Below are 27,348 nucleotides of genomic sequence, written 5' to 3'. Positions count from 1 at the left end.
TGAATTGAATTCATTCCGCCCGGGAGGATACGCCTCATAGGGCCAAGAGGCGCGGTTCAGTGACGGCCTACCGCGTTTGCGCGCAGATGGAAGCTTAGGAGTCATGATTAAGTAATAAAACATGAAAGTTTACACTTCCTCGCTATGCATCCTCCCGGGCGGAATAAGTTCATTCCATTCTAACCCGACATAGCCGCTTAAATGACTACAACCTTGACAACCGATGCTATTTTAAACACTTTAGCGTAGCCACAGGCCCTCTAAGATCCATTCTCCCAGGCATAAGAAACACTACTACTACTGCAAATCGATCAGTCCGCTGCCAAGCTGACCTTCAACCCCAGACAAGACTTAGCATCAAGGGGAACACGGAACCTGCCTTCTAAAAAGAGTGAGTGGATTGACGTGGACGCTAGTCATGGGGATGAGTACCCTGATATATTTCGTTAATATTTGCTATACCTCTGCGCAAACACTAACAGATCTAACCATGCAAAACATCGGACGCGTTGCGACACGTCGCGACGCGTTATAATGCCTGAACCCAAATGTCTCCTCTTTTACTCGATTCATACGGTCGGTGAACCGAGATGGCAGACTTACCTCTTGACCCGGAACTACCGACCAACAACGAGGGGCATACCGAAGTCCGCCAGCCTTCTACCTGGGCACCGACAAATGATGAGGTGTCGGCGGCGGGTTCCTGAATTGTCCAATTAGTAATCCACAAAGCCGGATAATGACGTGGATGGATTGATTCCCTACCCTGCCTATTAGGGCGGCATTAGCGTACCTCGGAGAATGCACATTTGCCACGTCAAGAAGCTTCTCGCTACCGTTGACCCCAAGACCCCGTCGGAGACATGTAAGGCGACATGGAGAAGTAGTATCAGTGCCGTCATTACAATTACGTAACAGCTAAAAGCCCGTCGTGTCAGCCGTAAGTATTATGGGCACTTCCGTTTCACATTGCCGATACAGGAGGGAGCAGCTTTCAAAATCCCGGCAGAAACAAATCGATGCCATTTAGACAGACAGAACCGTCAATCGGTTCGTTAGGCTTTGCCATGCGTCGAGTTCAACGCTTGGCCGACTGCGAATGATGTTAACCTCTCGCTGGAATCAGCAAACTAGCTCAGCACACCGTCCTGGTTCGGTTCGCATCTTGGGCCACCCCTTCGGGATATTGCTCGACGAAAGCCTGGTTACAGCGCCAAAGTATGTGTCATGAAAGTTGCGGAGCCCCGGCATGCATGGGGCCAAGCTCCTCTTCCAGTACTCCATCAACACATTTGCGATGCTCGGATGAGTTGGCGAAGCTGCTTGTGTTGCGTAGCCATGCCATCTGTAACGCCTCTACGACGATTAACTGCCGCATTAGGGGCCAGAAAAGAGACTACTAGAGTAGTTGCGATCCATAAAGCTCACCGTCTTTTTGCTGAGTCGTCCTTGGAGGACGATCATGGACTCATGGTGGAGTCTGCGCTAATTGCATCCTTACTGACTCCCGGCTCTAGCGTCGCGTAAGCCCGAGAACTAGCCTCGCAAGCTAAGCTGACCTTAGGCCTAGCTTCTGGCTTTCGCTTCTTCCCTATCTCCTTTTCCTTTCCTTTCCTTTTTTTTTTTGTTTGTTATCGCCACTTCTTCTTTCTGAGTTGTGCCTTCCCTCTCTCTGACTTCTTTTCGTTATATCCCTGTTGACGTTGACCTCTGAGCTTTCTCGTCTGCGTACCCACCTTCACGCATTGATGGTGTGCTTCGCTGTAATGTCATGTGAGCTAACAACAAAGCTAAAAGTGACTAGCGGCCAATGTGGATACAGACCGAAGCTAGGCACGTTCCGTCAGTGTCCAAGGACTGCTTATCTCAAGCGATCCGAAATATTTCGGCGGTGCACCTGTCGGCCGGTACTAGGTTACTTGCTGAATAATTCTTAGCCAGTCCCTAGGGCCGAAATCGACGACAGGCAGGGATGAAATGTCATTTGTCGGGACCGCATCGCTTCCACGTAGGCCAGTCTGTCTTTGAACGAACGATGTCCCAGGCGGGAGCCCATTTCACTGACAAATGATGTCGATCATCCCTCGTGCTTGCCGCAAAAAAGAGAAGAAAAAAAGGCTCAATACAGAGAACCAAGCCAAGCCCAACCGGGGTGTCGGGACGAAAGCAAATGTCAGCATGCTTTGTGGGGTTGGTAAAAGTAAGGCGAGGGGTGCATATACAGGGTAAGTACAAGGCGTGAGTCGCAGCAGAAATATGGGTCAAATATCGGTCAGAGCCAAGATATCACTCAAAACATGGTTGTCGTTGTGGACTGTTGTATCGGTCCAACTTTCGAGACCCCTGCGGGCTGTACGGAAATGATATAGTGAATCTTGTCCTTCCTCGTTCCACGGCAGTACATTCATCGCCAACAAACCTGAGAGCGAGTGCAGAGATCAGATCCCATGGCGGAAGCACTCGGCGTTGCATCCAGCGTCATTGCTGTGGTCGAATTATCTGAAAAAGTATTTTCCCTATGCCTAAAATACGTCGACAAGGTGAAGAACGCCAAGAATGATATTCAAAGACTATGCAAAGAAGTTGTCACTTTTTTGACTACCACCAGAGAGCTCCAGGCTCTCGTTGAAGGACCTCGTGGCAATGAGTTGAAAGCATCGCAACACTTGAAGTCTGCGATAGAAGACAGCCGCTTGAGGCTGGAAATCCTCGAGAAACAGCTTCAGCTTTCGACTGGTCGAAATGGGATGGGCCTTTTTGCTATAAGCGCACACAAATGGGCATTTAAAAGCAAAGAGGTTAAGGAAACCATTGAGGATCTCGAACGTTGCAGAGGCACTATTTCTTCAGCGTTGACTATCGATCAGACGTAAGCGATGCAATCTGGGAAACGGTGACTGAGCTGATGCAGATACGACCTAGCACGATCCTCCAGAACGTGAATGACCGAACTACGCTTAACCAATTACCCATTGCACACGGTGCCTCTTTTGACTCCAAGGCAGGAGAACACAACCCGACATGCTTGCCTGATACACGTGAGGAGCTTCTCAAAGAAATAGACTGCTGGATCGACAACCCCACGTCCAAGACGATCTTCTGGCTTAATGGCATGGCGGGAACTGGAAAGTCGACTATCTCGCGGACTGTTGCACATTCACGATCAAAGCGGGGTGATCTTGGTGCCAGCTTTTTCTTCAAGAGGGGAGAGAGGGACAGAGACAACCTCAACAAAGTGATGTCTACTCTAGCCTATCAACTGGCTTTTGACATTCAAGGAGCTGCTATCTTCATCAAGAAGACTCTTGATGACAATCCGGCCATTGTGGGAAAGTCGACAAGAGAGCAGTTCCAAAAACTCATCCAAGAACCGCTATCTGAGGCAGCAGCGGTGGCGAAAGCGACGTCCCCAGTTGTGGTAGTGATCGACGCGTTGGACGAGTGTGATCAAGAGGCTGATATTAGGTTGCTGATAAATATTCTCTCGCAAGCCAAAACTCCGCTTCCTCACCTCAGGGTGTTCTTAACGAGCAGGCCAGAGCTTCCCATTCGGTTGGGATTTAGTCAGGTGCAGGGCTCCTATCAGAACTTAGTTCTACATGACATCCCACCACATATTGTCAAGCACGATATAGTTGTGTTCTTGAATGCCGAGTTTGAGAAGATCCGAGACGATTTCAACATGACTGTCAGCGACGAAAGGAAGCTGCCTTCGGATTGGCCAGGCCACCCAATTGTACAGAGTCTCGCGCAGATGGCTGTACCGCTCTTTATCTTCGCAGCGACCGTTTGTCGTTTTGTTGGCGATCGGAACCGCAATAGCCCTTCGATACAGCTGCGTAAGGTTCTAGACTACCAGAGTAAAGGTCATGTTTCTCAATTAGACCTGACGTACGGGCCGGTCCTACGCTCATTCATTACTGGCGTTTCGGGAGACGATAAAAAGCAGATTATCAATAACTTCAAGATGATAATTGGCGGTATAGTAATGCTTGCAGATCCTCTTTCAGCTAGGGCCTTGTCACAACTGCTTAAAGTCGATCCCGAGGTCGTAGATAACAGACTGGACACACTCCATTCGGTTCTCAACATCCCGCCGACACGGAACGCGCCCGTACGACTACTGCATCTATCTTTTCGAGACTATTTAATTAAAGAGAAAAGCGAGTTCCAAGTAGATGAGAGATGTACTCACCAAATGTTAGCGAAACACTGCTTGCGCATTATGCGCGGTGCGCTGCGGAAGAACATATGCGGCCTATCTTTTCCCGGTATGCGTCGATCTGCAGTCGACCTTGAGCAACTGGAGAAAAGTATGCCTTCACAAGTCCAATATGCTTGCATGCACTGGGCTTATCATCAGACCGAGGGTGACTCCAGGCCAAACGATGATAAGGAAATTTATGACTTTTTGACGACAAAGTTTCTGCATTGGGTGGAAGCGATGAGTCTACTGGGGCGAGCCAAGGAATGCCTGGACTCACTTAGGTTACTAGCCCGATGGGTAGAGGTTTGTGCTTATGCCTTATGGTTTTAACCACGCTGACAGATGTTAGAACCAAAAAGACTCGAGGCTGTCGACTTTTGTGGCGGATGCAGTGCGGTTTGTTCAGATCTACTTTTCCGTAATAGCCGAAGCGCCGCTGCAGATTTATTGTTGTCTGGCTTTTACACCAAGCAAGAGTGTTGTGCGAATGAGATTTGAATATGCTATTCCGAGATGGATAAGCGCGTTGCCGAAGGTTGAGGCAAACTGGGATGCGTGCTTGTTGACTCTAGAGGGCCATAGCAGCTGGGTCAACTCGGTGGTGTTCTCGCACGACTCGAAAAAGGTGGCATCAGGCTCTCATGACAAGACGATACGGATCTGGGATGCCGAGACGGGCGAGTGCGAGCGAGAGCTGAAGGGCCATACCGGCCATATCTACTCGGTGGTGTTCTCGCACGACTCGAAAAAGGTGGCATCAGGCTCTGATGACAAGACGATACGGATCTGGGATGTCGAGACGGGCGAGTGCGAGCGAGAGCTAGAGGGCGATACCGGCCATATCTACTCGGTGGTGTTATCGCACGACTCGAAAAAGGTGGCATCAGGCTCTGATGACAAGACGATACGGATCTGGGATGCCGAGACGGGCGAGTGCGAGCGAGAGCTGAAGGGCCATACCAGCTATATCTACTCGGTGGTGTTCTCGCACGACTCGAAAAAGGTGGCATCGGGCTCTCATGACGAGACGATACGGATCTGGGATGTCGAGACGGGCGAGTGCGAGCGAGAGCTAGAGGGCGATACCGACTGGGTCAGCCCGGTGGTGTTCTCGCACGACTCGAAAAAGGTGGCATCAGGCTCTTATGACAAGACGATACGGATCTGGGATGCCGAGACGGGCGGGTGCGCTTGCGAGCCAGACGACGACTATACCGACGATGTCTACTCTGTGGTGTTCTCGCATGACTCGAAAAAGGTGGCATTAGGCTCTGTTGACGGGATGATACCGATCTGGGATGCTGAGACGGGCGAGTGCGAGCAAGAGCTGAAGGGCCATACCGGCCATATCAACTCGGTGGTGTTCTCGCACGACTCGAAAAAGGTGGCATCAGGCTGTTGTGACGGGATGATACGGATCTGGGATGCCGAGACGGGCGAGTGCGAGCGAGTGCTAGGGGGCCATGCCGAGTGGGTCACCTCGATGGTGTTGTCGCATGACTGGAAAAAGGTGGTATTAGGCTATTATGACGGGATGATACGGACCTGGGATGTCGAGACGGGCGAGTGCGAGCGAGAGCTGAAGGGCCATACCGGCCATATCTACTCGGTGGTGTTCTCGCACGACTCGAAAAAGGTGGCATCAGGCTCTGATGACAAGACGATACGGATCTGGGATGCCGAGACGGGCGAGTGCGAGCGAGTGCTGAAGGGCCATACCGGCCATATCTACTCGGTGGTGTTATCGCACGACTCGAAAAAGGTGGCATCAGGCTCTGATGACAAGACGATACGGATCTGGGATGCCGAGACGGGCGAGTGCGAGCGAGAGCTGAAGGGCCATACCAACTGCGTCAACTCGATGGTGTTCTCGCACGACTCGAAAAAGGTGGCATCAGGCTCTGGTGACAAGACGATACGGATCTGGGATGCCGAGGCGGGCGAGTGCGAAGACCTCGTATCATTGCATGTCTATGCAGGTGTTCTATCTTTTACGCTTGATGGGCGTGGCATTGTCACAGACTGTGGTACATTTCCCCTGACATGCAGCTCACAATCTCGCCCCGGTTCTGCTATGCCGTGGCAATCTTCGCATGCCCCGATGCTTGCCTGCACAGACAGCACCTGGGTCACAGCGGCCGGAAAGGACTTACTCTGGCTGCCTCCCGAATGCCGCGGCGGAAAAGTAGCTGTTTCGGGAAGCAGAGTTGTGATAAATTGCCTATCAGGAAGAGTCTTGGTATTGGGGATTTCTATGGCGGACATGGAGCAGTGGATGGATACAACTACTGAGAATATGAGGGCGTACTAAATTACATTAGACCCTACTGTACGCAGTCGTGGTGGTAATTCGACGAAATACAACAAATCTAGCCCGTGCACGCGTCATGTTTGTGTAGGCGGCTAATAGGTAATGTTTATATTGCGCAGTAGTGCTGGGTGAAAATGTATTTTATAAAACTTGATTGTTCATTATTGATATGAGAGTTCTTCTCGGGTTTATATCTCTAGATGATTTCATCTAGGACTTTGAACTCTAAATCTAGGACTTTCAGTCTGACAGTCTAAACCCTGAAAGGAAGGGGGATCCCCGGATTTTCCAACACGCCCCCATCCACCTTGTCTTCAGGGTACAGAGTCATCGTGGACTTCAGTACTCCAAATAATACGACCTGCTTCCTCGATCGGACATGCACTGACTCGAATGGCTTCTAGAAAGTGGCCATGACTGACTGCATTCAACGGTTTAGTGAGTCCGTCTGCTACCTGCTCGTGTGTGCTAACGTATTGCACATCAATGTTCCCGGCTTCAACTTCTTCTCGGATATGGTGCTCGGTTAACGGAATGTGCTTTGTCCTTTGGTGGAGCTCAGGGTTTCTGCATAGCTTTAGGGAACCCTGGTTGTCGCCGTTCAGTAGGATGGGCATATGTAGCGGAAGGAGCAGTTCAGAAAAGAGGTTCCTAACCCAGGCCAATTCTCTGGCACACTGGGAGAGTGCTGTATATTCAGCCTCAGTGGTCGATAGTGCTACTGTTTCGTGCCGTTTGGCCCTCCATGAGACTGTAGACCCTTCAAGTTGAACGAGCCACCCGAACGTCGATCTTCCCGTAACGGTGTCGCCTTTCCAATCTGAGTCGGCCCAAGCTGTGATGCTCCAAGCGGATTCAGGATCTTTCTTGACGCCCCCAAGCACTAGGCCGTGGTCTCTTGTCTGCTGTAGATAGCGAAGACTTCTTTTGATCAGTCGTGAATGTGCTGGTGATGGATTCGACATGTATCTCGAGAGTACCGAGAGAAGAAAAAGCTAAATCGGGTCTGGTTTGGGTCATTCCATACATCAACGAGCCGGTTTTTCGAGCTATAGTCTTCTCGTTCTTCTGGAGAAGCCGAGTCGCCATTGTCTCTTGGTTGCAGTGTCGAGAGTGAATTTCGCTCCATCGGGGTCTTGACCGGTCGGCAATCCTCTAAGCCGAATTTCTTCAGTATTCTGGTAAAATATGCATCCTGGGAAAGGTAGATCAGCCTTGAGTTCCTGTCTCGGGTTATTCTTACTCCAAGAAAATGGCTAGCGGGACCAAGATCAGTCATGGTAAAGATCTCTCCCAGGCGGGCTTTGTACCCTTGGATTGCTTCCTTGTTGCTGCCCATGATGAGGAAGTCATCCACATATGTGATGATGATCACTCCCGTTGTGGGATTGTGATATACGGCCGTGTCAGACGTTGCTTGTCTGAAGTCAAGGGGTTCCAAGGTCTCCTTCAGCTTCTTTTGCCATTGCCGAGGCGCCTGCTTGAGCCCATAGAGGGATTTGATCAATTTGCAGATCTTCTCAGTTGAAAATCCTGGCGGACGGTCTTCTGGGTGTTGGTCAAAATACTCGACAAGTCCTTCCGGCATTTCGATGAAGACTTCTTCGTCGAGGTCCCCTTCCAAGAACGCCGTCGACACGTCCATCTGCTCAATTTCCCAGTCAAGACAGGCAGCAACGGTGAGGAGGATTCTCCAGGTCGCCGATTTGGCAACAGAGGCAAAGGTCTGGTTGTAGTCAAAGCCGAACTGTTGTTCAAAGCCTCTGACCACCAGCCGCGCCTTGAACTTGTCCAGGTTGCCGTCCTCTTTTTTCTTGACCTTGAATACCCACTTGACTGTAAGTGGCCTATTGTGAGCTTGGTTGCGGTCCAGCATGCGCCAAGTTCCTTTCGTGAGGAGACTGCGCAGCTCACTGTGTATTGCTCTGAGCCAATGCTCCCTTTGCGGACCTTGAAGCGCTTCAGTCATTGTTTTGGGCTCAGTGATCACCTCTTTTCGGGGATCTGGCAGCTTAGCTGATGTCATGGATGTTGTCGTCTGTCCATGCTGAGGATTATGCACCTCGGCATGCTGAAGATTGTTCACTTCAGACCTTCGTGGGCTCGGAGTTTCTGTCTGCTCCGTGACTGACTGTGGCCGGCTTGAGATGGGAGCTCCGTTCTTGCGGATTTCCGGCTCAACATCATGCTCAGTTTCGGTCAGGAGTTCTTTCTCCCCGACCTTTTCGTAGAATTTCACATTTGCAGAGCGGACGATCTGATGTCCCTTTCTGCGAGAGGGCACCCAGCAGGTGTAGATCTGTGAACCTTCCATGCATAGGTAGATTCCAGCCTCTCCTCTTGGACCAAACTTGTGTGATCTCAATCTTCGTTCTTTTGGTATGTGTATCGTGACTTGTGAGCCACAAATTCGTTCTCCGGATAGATCCGGCTTGTTGTCTTGTCCGGGGAAGGCCTCGTTGAGAAAGCTTTCCATGGGAGTGAGGCCATCAATTGCCCTGGTGGCTGTCACGTTTGTCTTGCGCACCATATCTTCCAGGACCAATGGCCAGAGCTCTATCGGGATTCTTTCCGATTCCATGGTTGCTCTGACTTTGTCAAAGATGATGCGGTTAGAGCGCTCAGCAACTCCGTTAAATTCAGGAGTATATGGTGTCGTCTTGATGATTTTGACGCCGTGGGTGTACTCGAGGTTCTTGAGAGACGCACCATAGAGCTCAGAGCCGCCATCCATCTGGATTGCGTACACTCGGATGCCATACTGAGTTCGTATCTTCGAGATGAGCTGGCCTAGAAGTTCCGAAGCCATTCCCTTCCTCGTGAATGTGTAGGCCCATCTCATTCGATGTTTATCATCTGTGGCAATCATTCCCCATCGTTCGCCTCTAATACCCGGTGGATTGACTTTGAAGGTGTCAACATGGATGAAACCGGCCTTGGAGGCTCGCTTCCGTTTGTTTCGTGGAGTCCATCGTAGGGCCTTTGCGATATCGCAGGCGAGGCAGTAATTGAAAGGCTCATGATTGTGGTGGCTGTCGCAGAACATTCCTCTCGTCATTTTGGCAGTCTGCGATACCTGATATACGTTGACGTGGCCGAGTCTTCGGTGCCAAAGATCGACATCCAGGCATTGCTTTGATGAAACAATGTGGTGATTGCATGGTTCTGGCTGGAGTTCGGAGACGGCCTGGTTTGAAACGGCTGTCTCTCTGACCTCAGTGTTGACGTACAGACCGTCCCTTCCTATACGGAGGAGACCAAAGACGTCTCCTGTTGGGTCGTATATGTCGTTACCGTCAATCCAGCCGCCGTTCTTGTACAGCCTGAGCCCTGACATGACGTTTACCGGAAACTCAGGGATGAATAGCGTGTCTTTGAGGTTGACTGTGACCTGATCGCCCCATTTGTTTATGAAGCAAATTTTGACTGTCCCTCGACCGGATGGGTACACCTTCCCACCGCCCGTAACGAGGACCGTTCGGGTTGCAGGCTGCAGCACTGTGAATAGTCTTTGGTCGTTGCAAATGTGGACTGACGAACCCGTGTCGAACAGCCATTCTGCGGTTGAAGAGATGCTATCAAGGGAGACCTTACACGTTTCTGTATTGTCCATAGGCGGCTCGTCTGAGACGCTGTCTTCAAGAATCAGAAAAGATCGCTCGACTGTCATGTGATTTGATTCCTTAATATGGAGATTCTTGCTGTTGTCGCGTTGACGATCATGCTCCATGAGTTCCTTGGCGAGACGGACTGCCCAGTCGGGCCGCTTACCCTTATGGGCGAACCAACAATCATTTTCGTGATGTCCTCTCTTCTTGCAGTTTGTGCAGGTATAATCCTTGTGCTTGCCGACTCGATGATTGGTCTCCTGGTTAAACTTGTTCGCGGCTCGCTGGTTCTTTGAAGAGCCTCTCCTCCGTCCACTTGCCTCTTGCTTTCTTGTGGTTAGGCCCTTCCTCCCGGTCTTTTTACCGTGGGCCCAGTACGTAGAGGCAGTACCATGACTGTCATCGTCATCTGATGACCTGTTTTCATCAATGAGATCTTGCTGCATTGATCGTAGTGTTGGCGGATGCTCAGAGCGAAGGAGAGCCCGTTGTCTGGCAGTCCAGTCGGGGTACTCGTTCTCACAGGCAGTCAGATAGACCACCTTTTTGAGGGTATCTGAGATTGGTTCCTTTTGCTCGAGGAGAAGTTTGACGAGTCGTTCGAAATCGACATTGAATTGTGGAATTGTCTCGTAAGAGCTTGATTTGATCCGGATAAACTGGTAAAGTGTTGTCTGCAGGAGAACTGGGCCTGTGCCAATACAGTAGGCCTGGAGAAGGTTGAACATCTCCTGGGGGTTTTCAATCCCGACCAGTTGACTGAGTGCTTCTCCAGTGCAGTTACCTCGGATGGAGACGGCAGCTTTCGCCGCCCTGATCTTTTGATCCATTGTCTGCTGTTCCTCGGGAGGGTAATCACCAAAGACAGCATCTTCGAGACCATTGATCCGAAGAATGGCCTTCTGAGCTGGGCAATATTGCTCCCAATTGGAGGGGCCGCCTAGCTTGAGCTCTTGCGGAAGGAAAAGAGTATTCTTTTCGGAGATGACCGTGGTACTGTCATAGGTTGAAGATGGTGTGTGGTCTTGACCTGAAGCACCAGATCGCGACGATTCGGATGCAGGCGACACTCTGATGGTGTTGCGAGTTTGCATAGTGAAAGGTGGGGCTCGACGTGAGGCCATTTTGGGATGAGGTTAAAGTTCGGTTCTTTGATTCAGAAGAGAAACCCGGTGTTTGCTAACCCGGGCTCATAACCTATTGTTTATATTGCGCAGTAGTGCTGGGTGAAAATGTATTTTATAAAACTTGATTGTTCATTATTGATATGAGAGTTCTTCTCGGGTTTATATCTCTAGATGATTTCATCTAGGACTTTGAACTCTAAATCTAGGACTTTCAGTCTGACAGTCTAAACCCTGAAAGGAAGGGGGATCCCCGGATTTTCCAACATTCCATTGAACTATATCAACGGGCGCGGTCATCGCGTTGATGCCGATGGACGTGCTAAGGATGAGGGTGATAATACACAGGTTACCGGCCTGGATACGCTGGCCTGGGGCAACATTCGACCGAGCAATAGCCAACGCTACTGGGCTCATCTTGTGATGGCCGTTACTACTGTCGCATGGGTTTGTGCATTGTTCTTCTTTGAAATGAGAGCCTATATCAAAGTACGACAAACTCATCTTACCAGTGCCGACCATCGATCAAGATCTTCAGCAGCAACAATTCTTGTCAATTCCATCCCTGCTAGTAATTGTAATGATAAGTACCTGAGACAAGTTTTTAACCATTTTCCGGGAGGAGTGAAGAACATATGGATAAACAAAGACTTGTCCTTGCTCCTTCAAATGATCAATCGGCGAGAATTGCTTGTTCAGCAGCTGGAAGTTGCAGAGACAACCTTGATCAGAAAAGCTCATAACGCTAAGAAACGTTGTCAGGGCAAAAATATAACGAGATATTGGCAACGTCTCTTTCCTACAAATTTCACAGACACCAGGATCCAAAGACGCAGCAGGAGCAGCAGCCTCATTACCAGTGAGCTCTCGACTACTGACTGCGAGAAATTCAACAGCAGGGGAATATGGGAAAAGTTCATTAGTAAGAGTGACCGGCCGACACACAGACTCCCATACCAGGGATTGCACTGGTTGCCCCGTATTGCGCCTTTCTCCGAAAAGGTCGACACCATAAGTTGGTGTCGGAAAGAGTTAGATGAGCTTAACACGAGAATTGAGGAGCAAAAGGGACTTTATGACGACCTCCCACCCGCAAACTCAGCATTTATCCAGTTCCACAATCAGATCGCGGCGCATATGGCTTGCCAAAGCGAGATCCACCACCTCCCAGAGCATATGACACCCAGAAGCATTGGATTTTCCCCCGATGAGATCATTTGGACTAATTTGGCTTTGTCCTACAGATCTGGTTGGGTTCGTACCATAATAACTTATGGTGTCTTGTTCCTGATGCTATCGTTCTGGTCAATTCCAGTGGCTTGGACGGGCGTCCTCAGTCAGGTAGATCAACTTATTCAAGGCTTCGACCTACTTTCGTTCATTAACCACACAGAGATGCTCAGGCATGCTATCTCAGTAATTGCCGGTTTATTGCCGACCATGGCGTTAACAGCACTTTTAATCCTTCTACCATTGTTTTTAGAATATTTGGCGGGTTTCAAAGGAGTTAAGACCTACTCTCTGAGAGAAGAGTTCGTCCAGACTTTCTATTTTGCTTTCTTGTTCATACAAGTATTCCTAGTTGTATCCATTGCCTCATTTTTCACAGCCTCGATTAGAGAGCTAGTCACGAACGTCCGGGGCGTGCAGGAAGCTAGTGAAGTGATCAACATTCTTGCTCAAAACCTCCCTAGAGCATCAAATTACTTCTTTTCCTATATGGTGCTCCAGTCCTTCTCTACCAGTTCCGCAACGCTACTCCAGGTGGGCAGTTTGATCTCACATTACATTCTCGCTCCCTTATTCGACATTAGTCCACGAGATAAGTGGGTTCGCAAGATGAGGCCGCGTTCGGTAAAATGGGGCTCTGTTTTTCCCGTTTACACGAATTTCGCATGCATCGCGCTAATTTATTGCATAATATCCCCAATCATCTCTGCCTTCGCTGTCCTTACCTTTGGCCTCATGTGGCTTTCTCAACGGTATACGATATTGAATTTTTACCAACCCGACCATGACACTGGGGGAGTTCTTTATCCTCGGGCTCTTAATCAAACGTTTACCGGTGTGTACGTAATGGAGTTATGTCTCATTGGTCTTTTCTTCATGGTCAAGGATGAAAACGCAGATGCTGTTTGTTCAGCACATGCAATCATCATGGTCATAGTACTAGTGGCTACTGTCCTCTTTCAGACATTTCTGAATTGGAGATTTGCTCCTCTCTTTCGATTTCTACCGGTGGAGTTGGGCAATTGTGACGGGACAGTGGCCTTTCCAGAACAGCAAATGAAGAGTGTTCCCCAACTCCAACAGGGGCTTTTAGGGGATCCCACAAGTATGAATGAAGTAGTTTCAGACGAGAGGAATCCACACGCCCACACGGTCGATTCGGTGATTACCGAATTTCCCACGACTCTGAAAGATATACCTGAAGAAGACCGTGAATTACTCGTAAACGACGCATTCAAACATTACGCTCTCACTGTCGAAGAACCTACGATCTGGATCCCTCGAGACAAACTTGGCGTCAGCGATGATGAAGTTTACCAATGTAAACAAGTTTCAAGTTCTGTTTCTATGTCCAACCTGCGTGCTGATTTAGATGATCATGGGCGTGTGGTCTGCGATGGCAAACCACCCGATGTTTCTAGATTCACCTATGTGAAGCTTTAACCAAAGACAGTTATTCTTGATAATTGTTTGCGAAAGAGATTCATTATTTGGCTTATTATACAATCGAAATACTTGATCAAATTCTTCGACACCCCTCAGGGACCTCGCACATATGTTTGCCGCCTTGCTACAAGACGGATCTAGAGTGGCACAGCATGGGCTTGGGGAAACGAGGACGAAAAGCAGGCGTTGTATGTAAGCATTAGCAACTAGTGCCCTTTCGGTCAGAACAGGCCGCCGGGCGTAATAAATTGTATTGTAGGTACTGTACACTAGCTACTAATCAGATCCAATAACAATTTTTGAATCATAGTACCTCCGCAGAGTCAATGCCATCGCGTGACGTTTGGATCGCTGCCAAAGTACCACGCCTTTCTGGACTCCAGACATATGAATCACTACCTAAGATGGTCAACGCCTGTCGCTCATAAGCAATCGTTCACGGATAGCGAACTGTATGGCTCTCTTCAACACGTGGGGCCCGGGAGCGTCACGGATGTAAGAATTCTAGATGGAATTAGCTGTGTACTTTCATCCAAATTTGACTCACATCAAGATCAGGCAATACTCCATCTGCAAGGAAACTAAAAGCCTCTGCAGGTAGATCTAAACAGCTTTGGGCCATTGTAGTCATGACTCCTTCAAGATAGACAACTAGGTAGCCTTCGTTCGCATCGCAGAGAATGCCATCGGCACAAAACTCCCAATTCCAATCGAGCACTCATTTTCGTTAGTCAGAGACATTTAATCCTTTAATGTGAATAGTTCTACCTATCTTAATCAACCCGTATTCGTTGACTTGGATATTATCGATGCCAAATACGATTTCGAGGTTCTTGAGATGGCAAAGGCCTGCAACAATCTTAGGTTGTGAGCTGGCCATCCCAACTGTCCCGGAAAGAATGTCTCACCTGTTTGATTATACAGGTTACCTCTTCCGGATATAGGGGGAAAAGGTCGAGCAGATCGAGATGCAGGTACTCGAAAACGATGAAGAACTTGTCATTTTCAGGCTCGTAATAGAAAGATTCTGGCCGTATAACATTGTCATGGGAGATGCTGGCAAGCTTTTCACAATCGGACAAAGACGCCCGTGGAAGCTGTTTGATTCTAACCAGCTGGCGGTTCATCAAATGGCGATGCTGGCCAATCCACATCTTCCCATGATTATGTTGGCGACGGCGTTGATAGTCCGAATCAGGATGCCTGTGCAGGTGACATGGAACAGCTGCTGGCTTGGAACTTTGCGTCTGGATCACGCAAAAGCTCTGTTTTCGTCGGATCTGTGTGCTCATAGTTTTAATTAGCTAGACATAGAAATGAAGGCCATCTGGGTATATATACTACCTTGGCCAACCGAGTTTGTGAACTACGGAAGTACTTTGATCGTTTCATCTAGTATGGACCCTGGATACCGGCCTTCCTCAAGTCTGTATTCAGACGAACCCTTCTTTCTGGAAAGCCTGGTTTGTGCCTCTGCATCTTCAATACCTGAGGATGGTATACCTATCAAGACGGAGCCAGTGAATGAAATTGAGCTTCTCCAGTCTGAAGTCGCGACTTTAAAGGCTCGTTGGACACACATATATGAGGCTCTTCAGCTCTCTGCAGCGCTTACGTGTCATATGGAAGTACTTTTCCAAAGCGCCAAGGAGCGCATCGCAGTGGAGAGAAACAAATGGCTGGCGAACTGTACGGCTATTTAATATACCTATAGCATACTAATAGGCTACCTGATGCTCTTTAGAAGCGTGTGGCGTCCATCGCAAAGTGCCGCAGACTACAGAATAAGATGCAGACATTCTGCTGCCCAAATTGTACGTTGACGCTGATCGCCAAGAATATACCGGTTTCGCTCGGTTCTGTAGTTTAACTCTACAGTATTGAGCACTTGCACCTTCCCGTCCAAAAAAAACATACTCTTTGTAAAGTCTAGGGTGGGGCTATCCGGGTACATAGCTCTACCTCATAAGCAGATGTTTGGTCAGAATTTGGCCGCCTTATGGGTGTGTAAGCAATTTCTGGCTGAGCAAACGAAGTACTTAGAAGTACCGCTGCTGCCTGGAGTTCTGGGTCGCGAATCTGGAGAAGTGGAGACAGTCCCACAGTATGAACAATAAGTACCATAGCTTGCATCAATCAGGTAAGCACATCAAGACTCGCCCTTTTTGTTCCGGAGAAGAGTGTACACAGTGTGAAAATATACTTGGGCTACATATATGGGGCTTTGTTTATAAACGACAGTTATTTTTGGAGAGGAAGCTGCAAGTGCTGTATTATAAGGAGAAACGGCTATGTTCCTTTTGACGCCGAAATACCTAGATTCTGTTGTGGCTGATACCTGGCAGGGTTGATTTCGGCTCTGGCTGTGCATATGGCATGCGCCACGCTTAGTCCATTAAAACTACAATAATAAACTACTCGTTGGCTAGCCGGGAGGGGGTGCCAACTAAGCAAGCTTGCTTAGTTGGCACCCCCTCCCGGCTAGCCAACGAGTACTGACGCTGGACCCGCACCACCCTGTATCAGCACAAATGCTTTGAGCAATCGTCCATGATTCCAGCCCACCTTCTATTTATTTGCTATATCTATCACGCTGGGTAGGCCCCGGAATAAAAAGGACAGGAGATTGAAGTTCGGCTCGTTACATATTCAAGTTAATCTTTGAAGAAGTCATGGCATTATGGCATATGCATTAAATAGGCAATTCGTAGCCAAAGTAGTTAAAGTTGGCTCTAGAAACCATACATAGTATACTGGATACCATCGCTAGTATCCCACTCCGATCGATAAATCTAACAATTGTCGTTCGCTAGCCCTTACATAACACCACGTTTGCGCGTTCCAGTTCATCCAATTTTCCGTCATCACACCTCTGTACCCGAGAAGATATCCCTGCGCTATCTAGTATGGTCGGCAACTCAAACATTCTTGATATACACAATTGCCAGTTCAAGGAAGCTTCATCATTCGTGTCTCTTTGACCTTAGGACCCTCATCACCCAGATATCGGAATGTAGTTAAACTGCACTTGTCAACCACTCATGAACCATAAGCATTCTAGGCCGGTACATACCTCCAGTGAAGATTACCTAGGGCAATATTTCTGCAACCGTTGACAAACTTGATCACGTCTCGGTCAATACCCTCTCCCCAAGATGGAAGATCTGCGAGGGCAGTGCCCCATCGTCGGTAACAATCGCACAGCATCTCTCCAATCTCGTCCACAGCTTGCTGTTCTGTTAGACCCTGATCTTTGAGAATGAAGATGACGTTATTGTCCTCGCCTTGAATAAGGTCTTTTCGGTAGGAGCATAGGTCGTTTTGCCTGCTGGATATCGGTATCAGAGAGGTTTAATTACATAGGATTTGGCTCACAAGGTGATCAAATCGCATGTGAGTCGGGAGATGGCTTCGAGAGAAGGATGATCCATGACGTCTTGCGGTAAGTCAATTTTTCAGCGAACCTGGCATTTACAGATCAACTGATTGGTCATTGAATTTTATGTATTATTGACCTGTCCCTTAGTTTTAGAGTGTCTTCGGCTCGTAGCCAATGAGCTTGAGCCTCAGCAACCGCAAACACATCTCAATCCAGACGAGATGTGCAACCATTCTTGGCTCAGGCATTGTCAAACAGGGTCATCCAAGGCAGAATGTTTCCAGTCACTCTGACTGTAGGGTGATCGACGGTGAGAAAAGGAACAAAGGATAAAAAGAAACTTACTCCATCAGCCCAATGCAGGGATACGCCCCAACGCCTCCGGCTCTCATATCCATGTACTCCCCAATGCTTAGTCTTGAAGCAGTATTTTGCACACCAACTTGCCGAAGGACACCGACGCAGTACATGGTGAGATGCCTCTTCCAGCGATACTGTAGCGCGGGACTCGCGCGTAGTCGGAAGCGGTTCCAGCATGATTGTAGGGTATGGCGCAATGGGTTCACGTCAGGTGATATTACAGGGTGGATGTTATCGAGAATAGCGAGCGTGTAAATTATCTCTTCGGCTGCTTTGATGGGGTTGTTTGCGAAGGAACCCTCGTCGAAAGCTGTTGGTTGTTAGCGGATTGTTCTGGTCAACACTTTTTTGCATGCATGGGGCGGCGTGGGCCAATGGTGACGGCTTAAACTTCTCCAAGTTTATGAGGCGAGGTTGGTTCTACCATCTGGGTGCTATTGACTGAGATTACTCACGATCATCAAATGCAAAAACCCATCCATTCCAATCATTCATAAGCTTAAGTGTCTCCAGGTCGGCATTGGGTGCAGAGATAGCGCTCATGTAGGCGATGTCGAGTCGGCTCCAAATGCTAGCCGTTTTGTCATCCATGCGAAGCGCACTGTGCGGTGTGTCAGCTATCGTTGGTGATTGACGCACGATGTGGCTTACTCTCTTAGCCATGCATCTGAGAGAGCTTTTGATGTCTTGTGCATGGGGTTGACTTCCGGCTCGACGGCCATAATTGACGAGAACAGAGCCTCGGGCAACCTGATCCACCTGTCACTCACCTCATTGGGGATGTCGACGTGATCTGAACAGATACTTGTCGAGGCGAGATGGCCGCCAACATAACTGGACGACGGTATGATAATTGAAGGCGCCATGGTTAGTTGTTGAGACTTGTGCTGTGTTTGGTTGTAAGAACAGTTATTGATTGATAGAATTACGATGCTTGAATGACGGGGACACAAAACTTCATAATGGAAAGAGGTGTGATTATAGAGTCCTCGCCGAAATTAGAGGCCGCTTGTCTAATTCAACAAATGTAAGATAAACTTTCGCGTACGGACCGAACCGTAGCCCATGTGGCTTCTACAAGGTGTATGACTGAAAATGCCGGGAATATGTCCAGGCATGTGCCGTAATCTCCATGGAGGCCGATTATGGATTCAAATGGGGGCAGATGTCATCATCCTCCACGTCCAGAATAGACCTCAGGCAAAGGGAGATATTGACCTTCGTTGTCGATTGCTTATCTATAATAACGTCACGGAGAGCCAGGTCCTGCACCCCGATGTGCCCTCTCCTTGAAAGGCATTTCGAGCCAGAAATCTAGAACTTGTTCCGGATATGCCCACGAGTAATCAGATGACTTCCACCGCTTGGAAGCCATAATTGGTCGGCTTTGATGTCATTACTGTCACAGCCTGAAGCCTGAAGCCTGAACTGATCCTGATCCGAGGGCGCTATAGCTATATATATGAGAATGCAGTGTAAGGTCAGGGACCTTGCATCCTAGTCTTTTGCCATTTAGTGCAGCGGTAAGACCCTGAATGCATCCAGCGACCCTGGCCGTGACAATATATAAGTCCTAAAATAAGCTTGATTAGATTTTTTAAAACTTAAAAATAATTCTATAAGGTCAGTATAACTATTAAATAGCTAACTACTTATACTATATATATGTTACGATTGGTTACCGTAACAGCGCTATAAGGCTCTATAAGCAGCTGTAAGCACTACCGTAATTGCTACAATAGCAGTTATGGCCCGATCTTTTGCCCTGTGGCTTAACGGTTAGGTGCAACCGTTACACTGATAGAGCAATCGAACAACGATTGGAAACAGAATATACAGGCCCTTGAGTCGTGAGCCGCTACGTCAGATGGCTGGCGACTGATACGTGGGCGCCTGGGCGCGCCCACTGACTAATCACCACACAATACCTTCTCCCATTGGTGCTTATGGGTCGCGCTCTGCAGCAGCAATAATCAGTCATCAAACTGCATGTTAGAAATGGCCCAAACGTTCGTGGAGGATGCCCTCCCCCCGGAAGGTACCTACTCAGCACTATACGGCACAACTTCCGCAAGTAATAGTGTCGGGACCACAAGACATGCTTGCTGAAGTCGAAGACTTCTATAGACTGTCATTGTGTCCGCAACAAGAGCAGTGGACGCGTTACGGCCCTCCGGTCGAGGGTACAACCACTGGATAACTACCTGTACATGAGAGATGCAGCATACCAACCACTTTGAAATAAATTCTGGTGTCTGCATCGTTTACTCTCCTTGCATGACATTCGTCGATACGCCAGGAAGCGCGATGTGTTTATCGGATTTGATCCGAGCTTTTGACATCATCACCAGTACAGTTCACCAATTGCGATACTTGTAGCGCTAGGATGAAGGGCATAGTACCGACACTAATCGAGCCTTGACGAAGAAAAACAGAATTGCAAATTAGAAGTAGCCCATGGATAGAATACTGCTTGTTCGCTGATCGCGGTTTCCTACAACAAGGCTTCCCACACATGAAGTGCTACGATGTGGAGGTTGATCTATGCCACATTTCGCGCGTCGGCACCGTGGGCGCTATCCACTGAACGTCAGCAATGTTGTTGGCGGGTCGGAACGTAAAGACTCCATAAGAAAAGAGCCTATAGGGGTGCGAACTGAAATACTGTTTAATTCTATGATTCAGTAGAAATAGAGTGCCCAAGGCTGTCCCGTGTTTACTCCAGCCTCTAAGGAAGACCCACTTCGGTCAACCAAAAGCTTTATCTTTGGTCTTTTGTCTCCGGCATAATACTTCCTCGCCATTGAACTTTCCAAGTAATTGCATAGCACCCATCCCATGTAGGTGCGATGATGCCACTCGCCGTCTGGTGCGGGCGCGTCTACCAATTTACTCATTCGGCTGAGCATTTCCTCATCATGCCGTATCGTTTCCTGCCAATTTATAGCCTGGTGCTCTTCGACAGTATCTGATGGTATAATGATGATTATGGTCTGTAGAGAAGGAAGTCTTGCTAGTGCTTCAAAAAGGGGGAAAAGATCAGGGCTGTCCGCAACATTGATGGCGATGTGCTCTATAGGTAGCATGAGATGCTCCAGCTGCGAGTCTGTGACTGCGGACGGAGGAACTAGAAAGAGGGTCCGCGGGACAAATAGATACTCCGGAGCTCGATCAGGTCCTTCGTAAATGCTAATGGAGCGAGACCATTCGCTTCTAGCCTCCTTACACGCATGTGCGATTGGTGGCGATCGACCATGCGCGGAGCGAGGATGGCTTACCGTGATTTCACACCAATCGTGCGCGAAGGTGCAGACTCCAACGGCCGGGTCTATGCTTGCAAAAGCCGCCCGCCAGATTGCGAGACGAAGCTCAGTTGGTAGGTATTTGAAACGGGGAAATTTCGCTATACCTCCGTGTCTTTGTGTGCTTGTGCATTCCTCTCTATATTTTTTTGAACATTGATCCTCATACCGGCTAATCTCCTGCGTGCAATTAGTAGGCTCTTGCCACGTAAGTCCTACGTAAGGAAGCAGCATTTAGACATCGACACACAAAGGTCCGTAACAGAAACACGATGCTGGTTTTGAAAAGGCAGGAAGCCTTATCTTAAGTATCCGGGATGCATTGAGATCCTTGCCTGGACAGTCTACCATGTCAACAACGTTGGAAGTCCATTATCAGAGTTTACAGATATAGGATAATCGCTTGATTTGTCTTGGAGAAGCCAGTACCGGCCGACTTCATCTATTTTGAGACCCTGTGTGTTAGTCGCTTTGCGTAACCCAGCCTGGCAAATGAAGAAGGGATTCGGTGCAATCCGAATCGCGTATCGTCCCAGCCTTGAAATTCTACATGATTTCCCTCGCAATCCTGAACCCGCCTGACAGGTCTAATTTTCCAACAAACACGCACCGGATAATGTCAGGAGACACAGAACGGAAGAGGATAGATCTCGTACTTAAAGTAAGCACAGTCGAATACTGTACTATAGCTAATCACATCCTGAGTTGCCAAGACGAAATACCTTGTCAACCCAATGAAGCCACAGACATAAAATGTCGAGTAAGCGTCGATGTTGTAAATACAATACAATACAATACAATTTATTACGCCCGGCGGCCTGTTCTGGCCGAAAGGGCACTAGTCGCTAATGCTTACATACAACGCCTGCTTTCCGTCCTCGTTTCCCTAAATATTATACAGGGTGGTGCGGGTTCAGCGTCAGTAGTTTATTATTGATGTTTTATTGAGAATGTCCCAAAACGGACTAAGCGCGGCGCACGCCATATGCACAGCCAGAGCGGATATCAACCCCGCCATGTCTCAGTCATAATAGGATCTGAATATTTCGGCGTCCGGGCTTCGAAGACATGTACTGTAATCGACTTACAGTTATGTACTTAATTCTTATATACAGTATTGAACACCGATAGCTTCCTCTCCTACAACAATCGTTCTCAATGAAGGATGTTTCCACATCTGAAGTATATGTACCCTAGACACGCTGTACGCGCTGTGACTTAGTTTATCTTTTGTTTCTCAAAGTACCTACCGAGTCTGTACCTGGAGAGAGTACTTCTATCTCGCACTGCTGACTTGTCCCTACTCCCCCAGATTTTTTAGGCAGCAGCGATATTTCTGGGTACTTCTTTCACGCATGCAAAAATTGCTTACGCACGCATAATGCAGCCAAATTCAGACAAAATAATTGCTTACTAGGTAGATCTATGTACCGAAGTGTCTCCACTCTGGATTTTATAAAGAGAATGTTGTTTTGAAGCGGAAGGTGGAGGTGTTCAGCACTGTAGTACTGAGCATTGGCAGCTTCCGCTCCAAAAATAACATGCTTGTATCAAGTCTAGGGTGGGGGCCATTAGGTACATGACTCTACCCAGGAAGCAGATGTTGTGTCAGAATCAGGCCCTTAAACCGGCCTACAATCAATTTCTGGCTGGTTGAGGGAAGTATCCACAAGTATTGCGGATGCCTAAAGACTGGGGCTCGAACGCGGGGGAGTGGAGACCGTTTAACAGTGCGAGTAAAGGGTACTTTGACCTTCCGTAAGCCATTGAAGTACTTCAATTCACTCACTGATTTCTGCCCATACCATATTCACAGTGAATATAGCTACATATTGTGCACTGTGTGGAAATTGTCGGTGCTCAATACTGTAAGGCACACAACGGATTATCCTCTTCATTTTGGCTGGCCCTGCATGGAGTCTAAAACTGGTGCCCAGCTAAATGCTGAGTACGAAAGGCAGGGATCATACTTAGCGTCGTTAGTACAGGGGCGTGCGCCACGTTTAGTCCATTTTGGGGCGATCTCAAAAAAACATCAATAATAAAATACAGACGCTGGACTCGCATCACCCTGTACATATAGACGCAGAGTTCGTAATATTCACCGACTAACATGGCGCAAAATGTTCTGCTAAGAGCCCGAGATTCCTTTTGCCCACTTCCCAACTAGTATCAACGCCGTCTGCGGGTGTGTTTTGCTTTTCTTGCTTTGCTTCTCTTATGCTAACCTGATGGTGCAGCCCAATTCAGCTTCCAATGGGAATTTTATAATACGGCTTGTAACTCAAACTCTGTAGCACAGGTAGTACGGGGCAACGACAGCTCTGAAATATTTAGAATTCCATTAGGGAAAAGCGTCCGGCGTAGGGTAACGTCTCGTAACGTATCATGCATGTCGGAGCCACTTAACCTTTCTAGAGACGCAATTGTTGTATCAAATTTACTTCAGCTCGTGGTAGCCGTCATTGCGAAGATTGAGATTGTATGATGTGAAGTGGAAACTTGGTGGCATGTACGACACTAGAACGCTATAGACCTTGGCTTATACATTATATATGTTTTTACAATGTTTCCATGCATCGTCTGATTCATTACATCCCTGGGGTCCCTGCATGGCAACGTGGTAAAGTTGCCGGAATTCGACTGGGAAAGAATCCACAATCAGTTTTGTAACTATACGTATTGGATAACCAAGGCATTACGCTATACTGGGTGGAGCTTCATGCAATCAGTGACAAAGGACCGTCACTCGGGCGTCCGGGCCAAATTGGTCTTGAAGTTGTCCTAAATAACCGCTAGCATTATTGAGTCGAGGACAAAACGAACTTGAAAACAGCAGAAGAAAACAGCAGAAGAAAACAGCAGAAGAAAACAGCCTTTTATATGACAAGACAACGAATCGAAAACATAAATAGACTCCTCGTCACGGTGCAGTACACTGAACTACATATTATATTGTATATGAGTGTGACTGTAATGCCAGACGTCATTCTTATCATTGGGGCCTTGTATTAAGATAGCCTCATCGAAACTTTCTTTTGGCTATTGAAGTATTACGAAGTCAACCAATTAAAATGAGTTCACCCCCTAGCGTCCCTTCGCCACGCCACATTCTGCAGCCTCATACAATGACTGTTGAGCAGTTACCCCATTTCCTACAAGAGATGAATCAAATGCTTGCACTAGAAAACGAAAAGCTGCACCAACAATGCGCTTCCCTCAACACATCAGTCGACCAAATGGAGGCTGTACTGGATTTGCAACAGCGCCTTATCCGTTTGGGAGAGGAACATATAACCTTGCTCGAGGAAATACTCCAGAGGCCGTCAACTGAGGCAACGAAGGTGACCCCACCAACGAATTTGCTGCCTCATGTCGTTGAGCATCAGTTCCAGCAACAGATCTGCAGCTCACCTCTAGACACGCCGCCCAGCTTGAGACTTGACTCCAATCAATTCGAAGACAGTAGGTCGTTTGCGGCTGTCGTGCCCGGGGATCACTACAGACTAGACCTTGCTCAGGACCATTCGGAGATGTTGCAACGGTGCACTGAGTCGGAGGCTTTGGCATACTTAGCATCTTACTGTTAGTTGTGTTTGAATTGAATGAGGGGGGGGGACAGATCTATCCTTTTTTTATCGCTTCTGCAATAACAGCCTGTGACGTATATCTCAACGGTCTCTGTCGTGAGGTGACTCAGTACAGCCTGTACATATGTTTCAGCACGTGGATGTGATTCGCGATTCTAGTTAGCCCAACCTTTGGTATAAAGTATAGTTATTCTTTTATTTAGTGTGACGTGATCTTCCTTTTCCGGTCCACTTGATTAACTTTCACAGCGCGTTGTGTCACCAATCCATCCCTCCCATATATGTCCACATATTCATTCATTCACTGGCTCACTTACTCGCACAAAAACATGTATGAAGATTTACTTGAAATACCTGTGCCTATTCATTTCCATCGTTTTCGGTGCTGGTTGTCAACCCTCCAACATTCATCAACACTATCCCTGTACCCCATTGTTCCCTTGTCCTGCCCGGTTGTTGTTCGTCAAGTTGGAAGGATCGACAGAGTCCAATCCCATGTGAAAAGCTGTCTGATTTGTGGATCCTTGCGTAAGAAGGTTGGGCTGCTCCTGAGCTAAGTGTACTATGCTACTGGAGAGCTTAAGTGGTAGTTGGTCCATGCTTTGGATCCTGTTAGTGATCTAGAGGAGAAAACGGATGGACGGGTTGGCAAGAGTCAGGATGTGACCAAAACTTACCGGCTGTCCACTTGATGCGTACTTGTGAAAGACGTTAGTCAGAGGGAACATAGCAGAAAAGCAGGAAAGCAGGAAAGAAAGGTACAAAAGTGATGAGAAACGAAAATAAAGTAAAAGAGAAAGAAGAGAAAAAGAAGCGAGCTAAGAGAAACACTGGCTCAATAGCTCTGATAACTCACGTTGTCACGAGTTCTTCCAGTCTACGGTATGGGAAAGCCGTCAGCATCCGGCCATCCGTCGGCGTAAAAGCAGCTTTGGAAGTGCTACAAGGCGTCCATCTACTCACGTCTGAAGGTTCTCACCCGACCTAATCGATAGTGAAGGCATACGTCAACCAACGAACATTCTCCGACCACAGGAGAAGGGGTCAGAAACACCAAGCATGCTCGGACCCTATGTAACTCACTGGCGAGATAGATGTTTCAACCTGTACATGAACACGGTGTTAGAGATGGACGTCCGCCAGCAGTAATGACCGTGATACTTTGGAGGATACTTACACGGCGTCAGCCTTTACTTGTCTGCCACACAAGATCAGAAAGGTCAGTTTCCAACATGTCCACAGCGATTATCGATCGCCGAAAGGCTTGGGAGACCGCTTACCTTTTCTTTTGTTCCTCGAACCTGCAGAATTCAAACCAGTTTCGTCAGCAACACTCTTGGAAGGATGTCAACGCGGAAGCAAACGTAGTCCTACACGCGCCCAACGTCTGTCCAAAAAAAAGAACAATTGGGCTACATTGGTGCAGGGCTAACTCACCCATGAGATAGGGATGTTAACTGAGACTGGACATCAGATAGGATTTCCATAATGGCGCCAATGGTTTGCGGCATTGGCTCCTCATCATAGGAATATTGACCGAAGCTACCTCTATGGTATTAGTCAGCCTATGTCGGGGCAAGCTGAAGTTGGAGAGGCAACGGGGAGGAACAGGAATAGTCAAATCAAGCAGATTAGGGACATGATCGCCGGAGATGGATCGAATGGGAAAAGGCACAACGAATCTGGCTTCGAGAATACACAATTGGCCAAAACAGGTGGACAAGCAAGTAGGGGTGAAAAGTGAAAAGTGAAAAAGTGAAAAAGTGAAAACAATGAAAAGAAAAGGGAAGAGGGTGAGTAGGTATGTAAGGGAAAGCAGAAACAGGACAAACTCTTCATCAGGATAAAGCAAATCATCATCTTCGACGTCTTCGGGAGTACCAACAAACTGTGGCTGCCGATCATAATGGTGGTGAGCTGGAATCTTTCTTTTTTGAGGAACTCCGTTGAAAGACTGCTGGTAGGGCCTCTGCGAGCTAGGTTGAACACCCTGAGGCACCAGGGCAGCAGTCGATTTGTGCTTTCCTCGGGTGCGGCTCGCGGGCATACGCAGCTGGCCCGGGGCCGAGGACGGCGCTAGCGCCATATGGCGCTGCCGGGCGTGGGCTTGGGCTTGTCTGGTCTTTGAAGGGTCCATGGAATGTGAGATGAAGAGATGGACTCGCGAGGAGCGTGACAAGATGGAGACAAAGTGGAAAAGGAAAAAAATAGGCAGGTCAAATGATAAGTCCGTAGACAAATCACCAGACAGATGAGTTGACGAGTGAACAAGTTGACGAGTGGACAAGTGGACAAGTGGCCGAATTAAGATGCCAAAGCCTCTATGCCGGAGTCAATTCAACTTGCAACAGGCAAACGCACAACGAAGGATGTGCCAAACGTCCAATTCTCTCCTCCACGACACTTTTATATATGAACAAAGTGGCCGTTACCGACAGTCTGGTTCAGCTCAGGCAACTGCAGTCCTCCTGTTGGGTCAGGGGGGGCAACTGCACGAATATTCAATCATCACCACCATGGGTACAGTACCTTTGACGAAGTTTACCTACTCTTACCAAGTCTTTTGCAAGAAGCTATTCTTGGTTTTTTTTTTAATTCCTTTCTTGCCTTATTTTAACCCGTTTATCACTCTAATAAACGAATATATATATAAAAAGGCAAGAAAAAGAGGTTAAGTTATAGAAGGGTCCAAAACTAGACGATTTAATTGACTAGCGCGACGCCTGCTCGCGTCCGTCTTCCGCACCTGTCCACTGCCCTACGGCTTAGCACTGTTTGGCACCTTTAGTGC

At 48.1% G+C, this 27,348-nt stretch overlaps 8 protein-coding genes across 8 annotated transcripts; 3 read left to right on the top strand and 5 right to left on the bottom strand.

The window, feature by feature from the left end:
* Positions 1–2,447: 2,447 nt before the first annotated feature.
* Positions 2,448–6,518, top strand: FPOAC1_003897 (uncharacterized protein; the record flags this gene model as incomplete). Its single annotated transcript, XM_044848452.1, has 3 exons — positions 2,448–2,869; positions 2,923–4,510; positions 4,557–6,518. The coding sequence occupies 3 exons, from the start codon at positions 2,448–2,450 to the stop codon at positions 6,516–6,518; spliced, it is 3,972 nt and encodes a 1,323-aa protein (XP_044714368.1).
* Positions 6,519–11,919: 5,401 nt separating this feature from the next.
* Positions 11,920–13,923, top strand: FPOAC1_003896 (uncharacterized protein; the record flags this gene model as incomplete). Its single annotated transcript, XM_044848451.1, has 1 exon — positions 11,920–13,923. One exon carries the CDS (start codon positions 11,920–11,922, stop codon positions 13,921–13,923), a length of 2,004 nt encoding a protein of 667 aa, XP_044714367.1.
* Positions 13,924–14,334: 411 nt separating this feature from the next.
* On the bottom strand, positions 14,335–15,218 carry FPOAC1_003895 (uncharacterized protein; the record flags this gene model as incomplete). The annotated part of the gene is made up of 4 exons (XM_044848450.1): positions 14,335–14,430; positions 14,474–14,643; positions 14,695–14,785; positions 14,835–15,218. The coding sequence occupies 4 exons, from the start codon at positions 15,216–15,218 to the stop codon at positions 14,335–14,337; spliced, it is 741 nt and encodes a 246-aa protein (XP_044714366.1).
* Positions 15,219–16,875: 1,657 nt separating this feature from the next.
* FPOAC1_003894 (uncharacterized protein) lies at positions 16,876–17,357 on the bottom strand (the record flags this gene model as incomplete). Its single annotated transcript, XM_044848449.1, has 3 exons — positions 16,876–16,948; positions 17,000–17,251; positions 17,302–17,357. The coding sequence occupies 3 exons, from the start codon at positions 17,355–17,357 to the stop codon at positions 16,876–16,878; spliced, it is 381 nt and encodes a 126-aa protein (XP_044714365.1).
* A 289-nt stretch (positions 17,358–17,646) lies between these two features.
* Positions 17,647–18,531, bottom strand: FPOAC1_003893 (uncharacterized protein; the record flags this gene model as incomplete). Its single annotated transcript, XM_044848448.1, has 3 exons — positions 17,647–17,975; positions 18,121–18,266; positions 18,317–18,531. The coding sequence occupies 3 exons, from the start codon at positions 18,529–18,531 to the stop codon at positions 17,647–17,649; spliced, it is 690 nt and encodes a 229-aa protein (XP_044714364.1).
* Positions 18,532–20,346: 1,815 nt separating this feature from the next.
* FPOAC1_003892 (uncharacterized protein) lies at positions 20,347–21,201 on the bottom strand (the record flags this gene model as incomplete). Its single annotated transcript, XM_044848447.1, has 1 exon — positions 20,347–21,201. The coding sequence occupies one exon, from the start codon at positions 21,199–21,201 to the stop codon at positions 20,347–20,349; it is 855 nt and encodes a 284-aa protein (XP_044714363.1).
* A 2,840-nt stretch (positions 21,202–24,041) lies between these two features.
* FPOAC1_003891 (uncharacterized protein) lies at positions 24,042–24,477 on the top strand (the record flags this gene model as incomplete). The annotated part of the gene is made up of 2 exons (XM_044848446.1): positions 24,042–24,432; positions 24,473–24,477. 2 exons carry the CDS (start codon positions 24,042–24,044, stop codon positions 24,475–24,477), a joined length of 396 nt encoding a protein of 131 aa, XP_044714362.1.
* Positions 24,478–24,973: 496 nt separating this feature from the next.
* FPOAC1_003890 (uncharacterized protein) lies at positions 24,974–26,643 on the bottom strand (the record flags this gene model as incomplete). Its single annotated transcript, XM_044848445.1, has 6 exons — positions 24,974–25,157; positions 25,235–25,255; positions 25,735–25,755; positions 25,838–25,858; positions 25,995–26,105; positions 26,390–26,643. 6 exons carry the CDS (start codon positions 26,641–26,643, stop codon positions 24,974–24,976), a joined length of 612 nt encoding a protein of 203 aa, XP_044714361.1.
* Between the last annotated feature and the right edge of the window lie 705 nt (positions 26,644–27,348).

This window comes from Fusarium poae, chromosome 1 (genome assembly GCF_019609905.1).
Source record: "Fusarium poae strain DAOMC 252244 chromosome 1, whole genome shotgun sequence".
NCBI classification, from domain to species: Eukaryota; Fungi; Ascomycota; class Sordariomycetes; order Hypocreales; family Nectriaceae; genus Fusarium; species Fusarium poae.
This window is presented reverse-complemented; position numbering and strand designations above follow the sequence as displayed.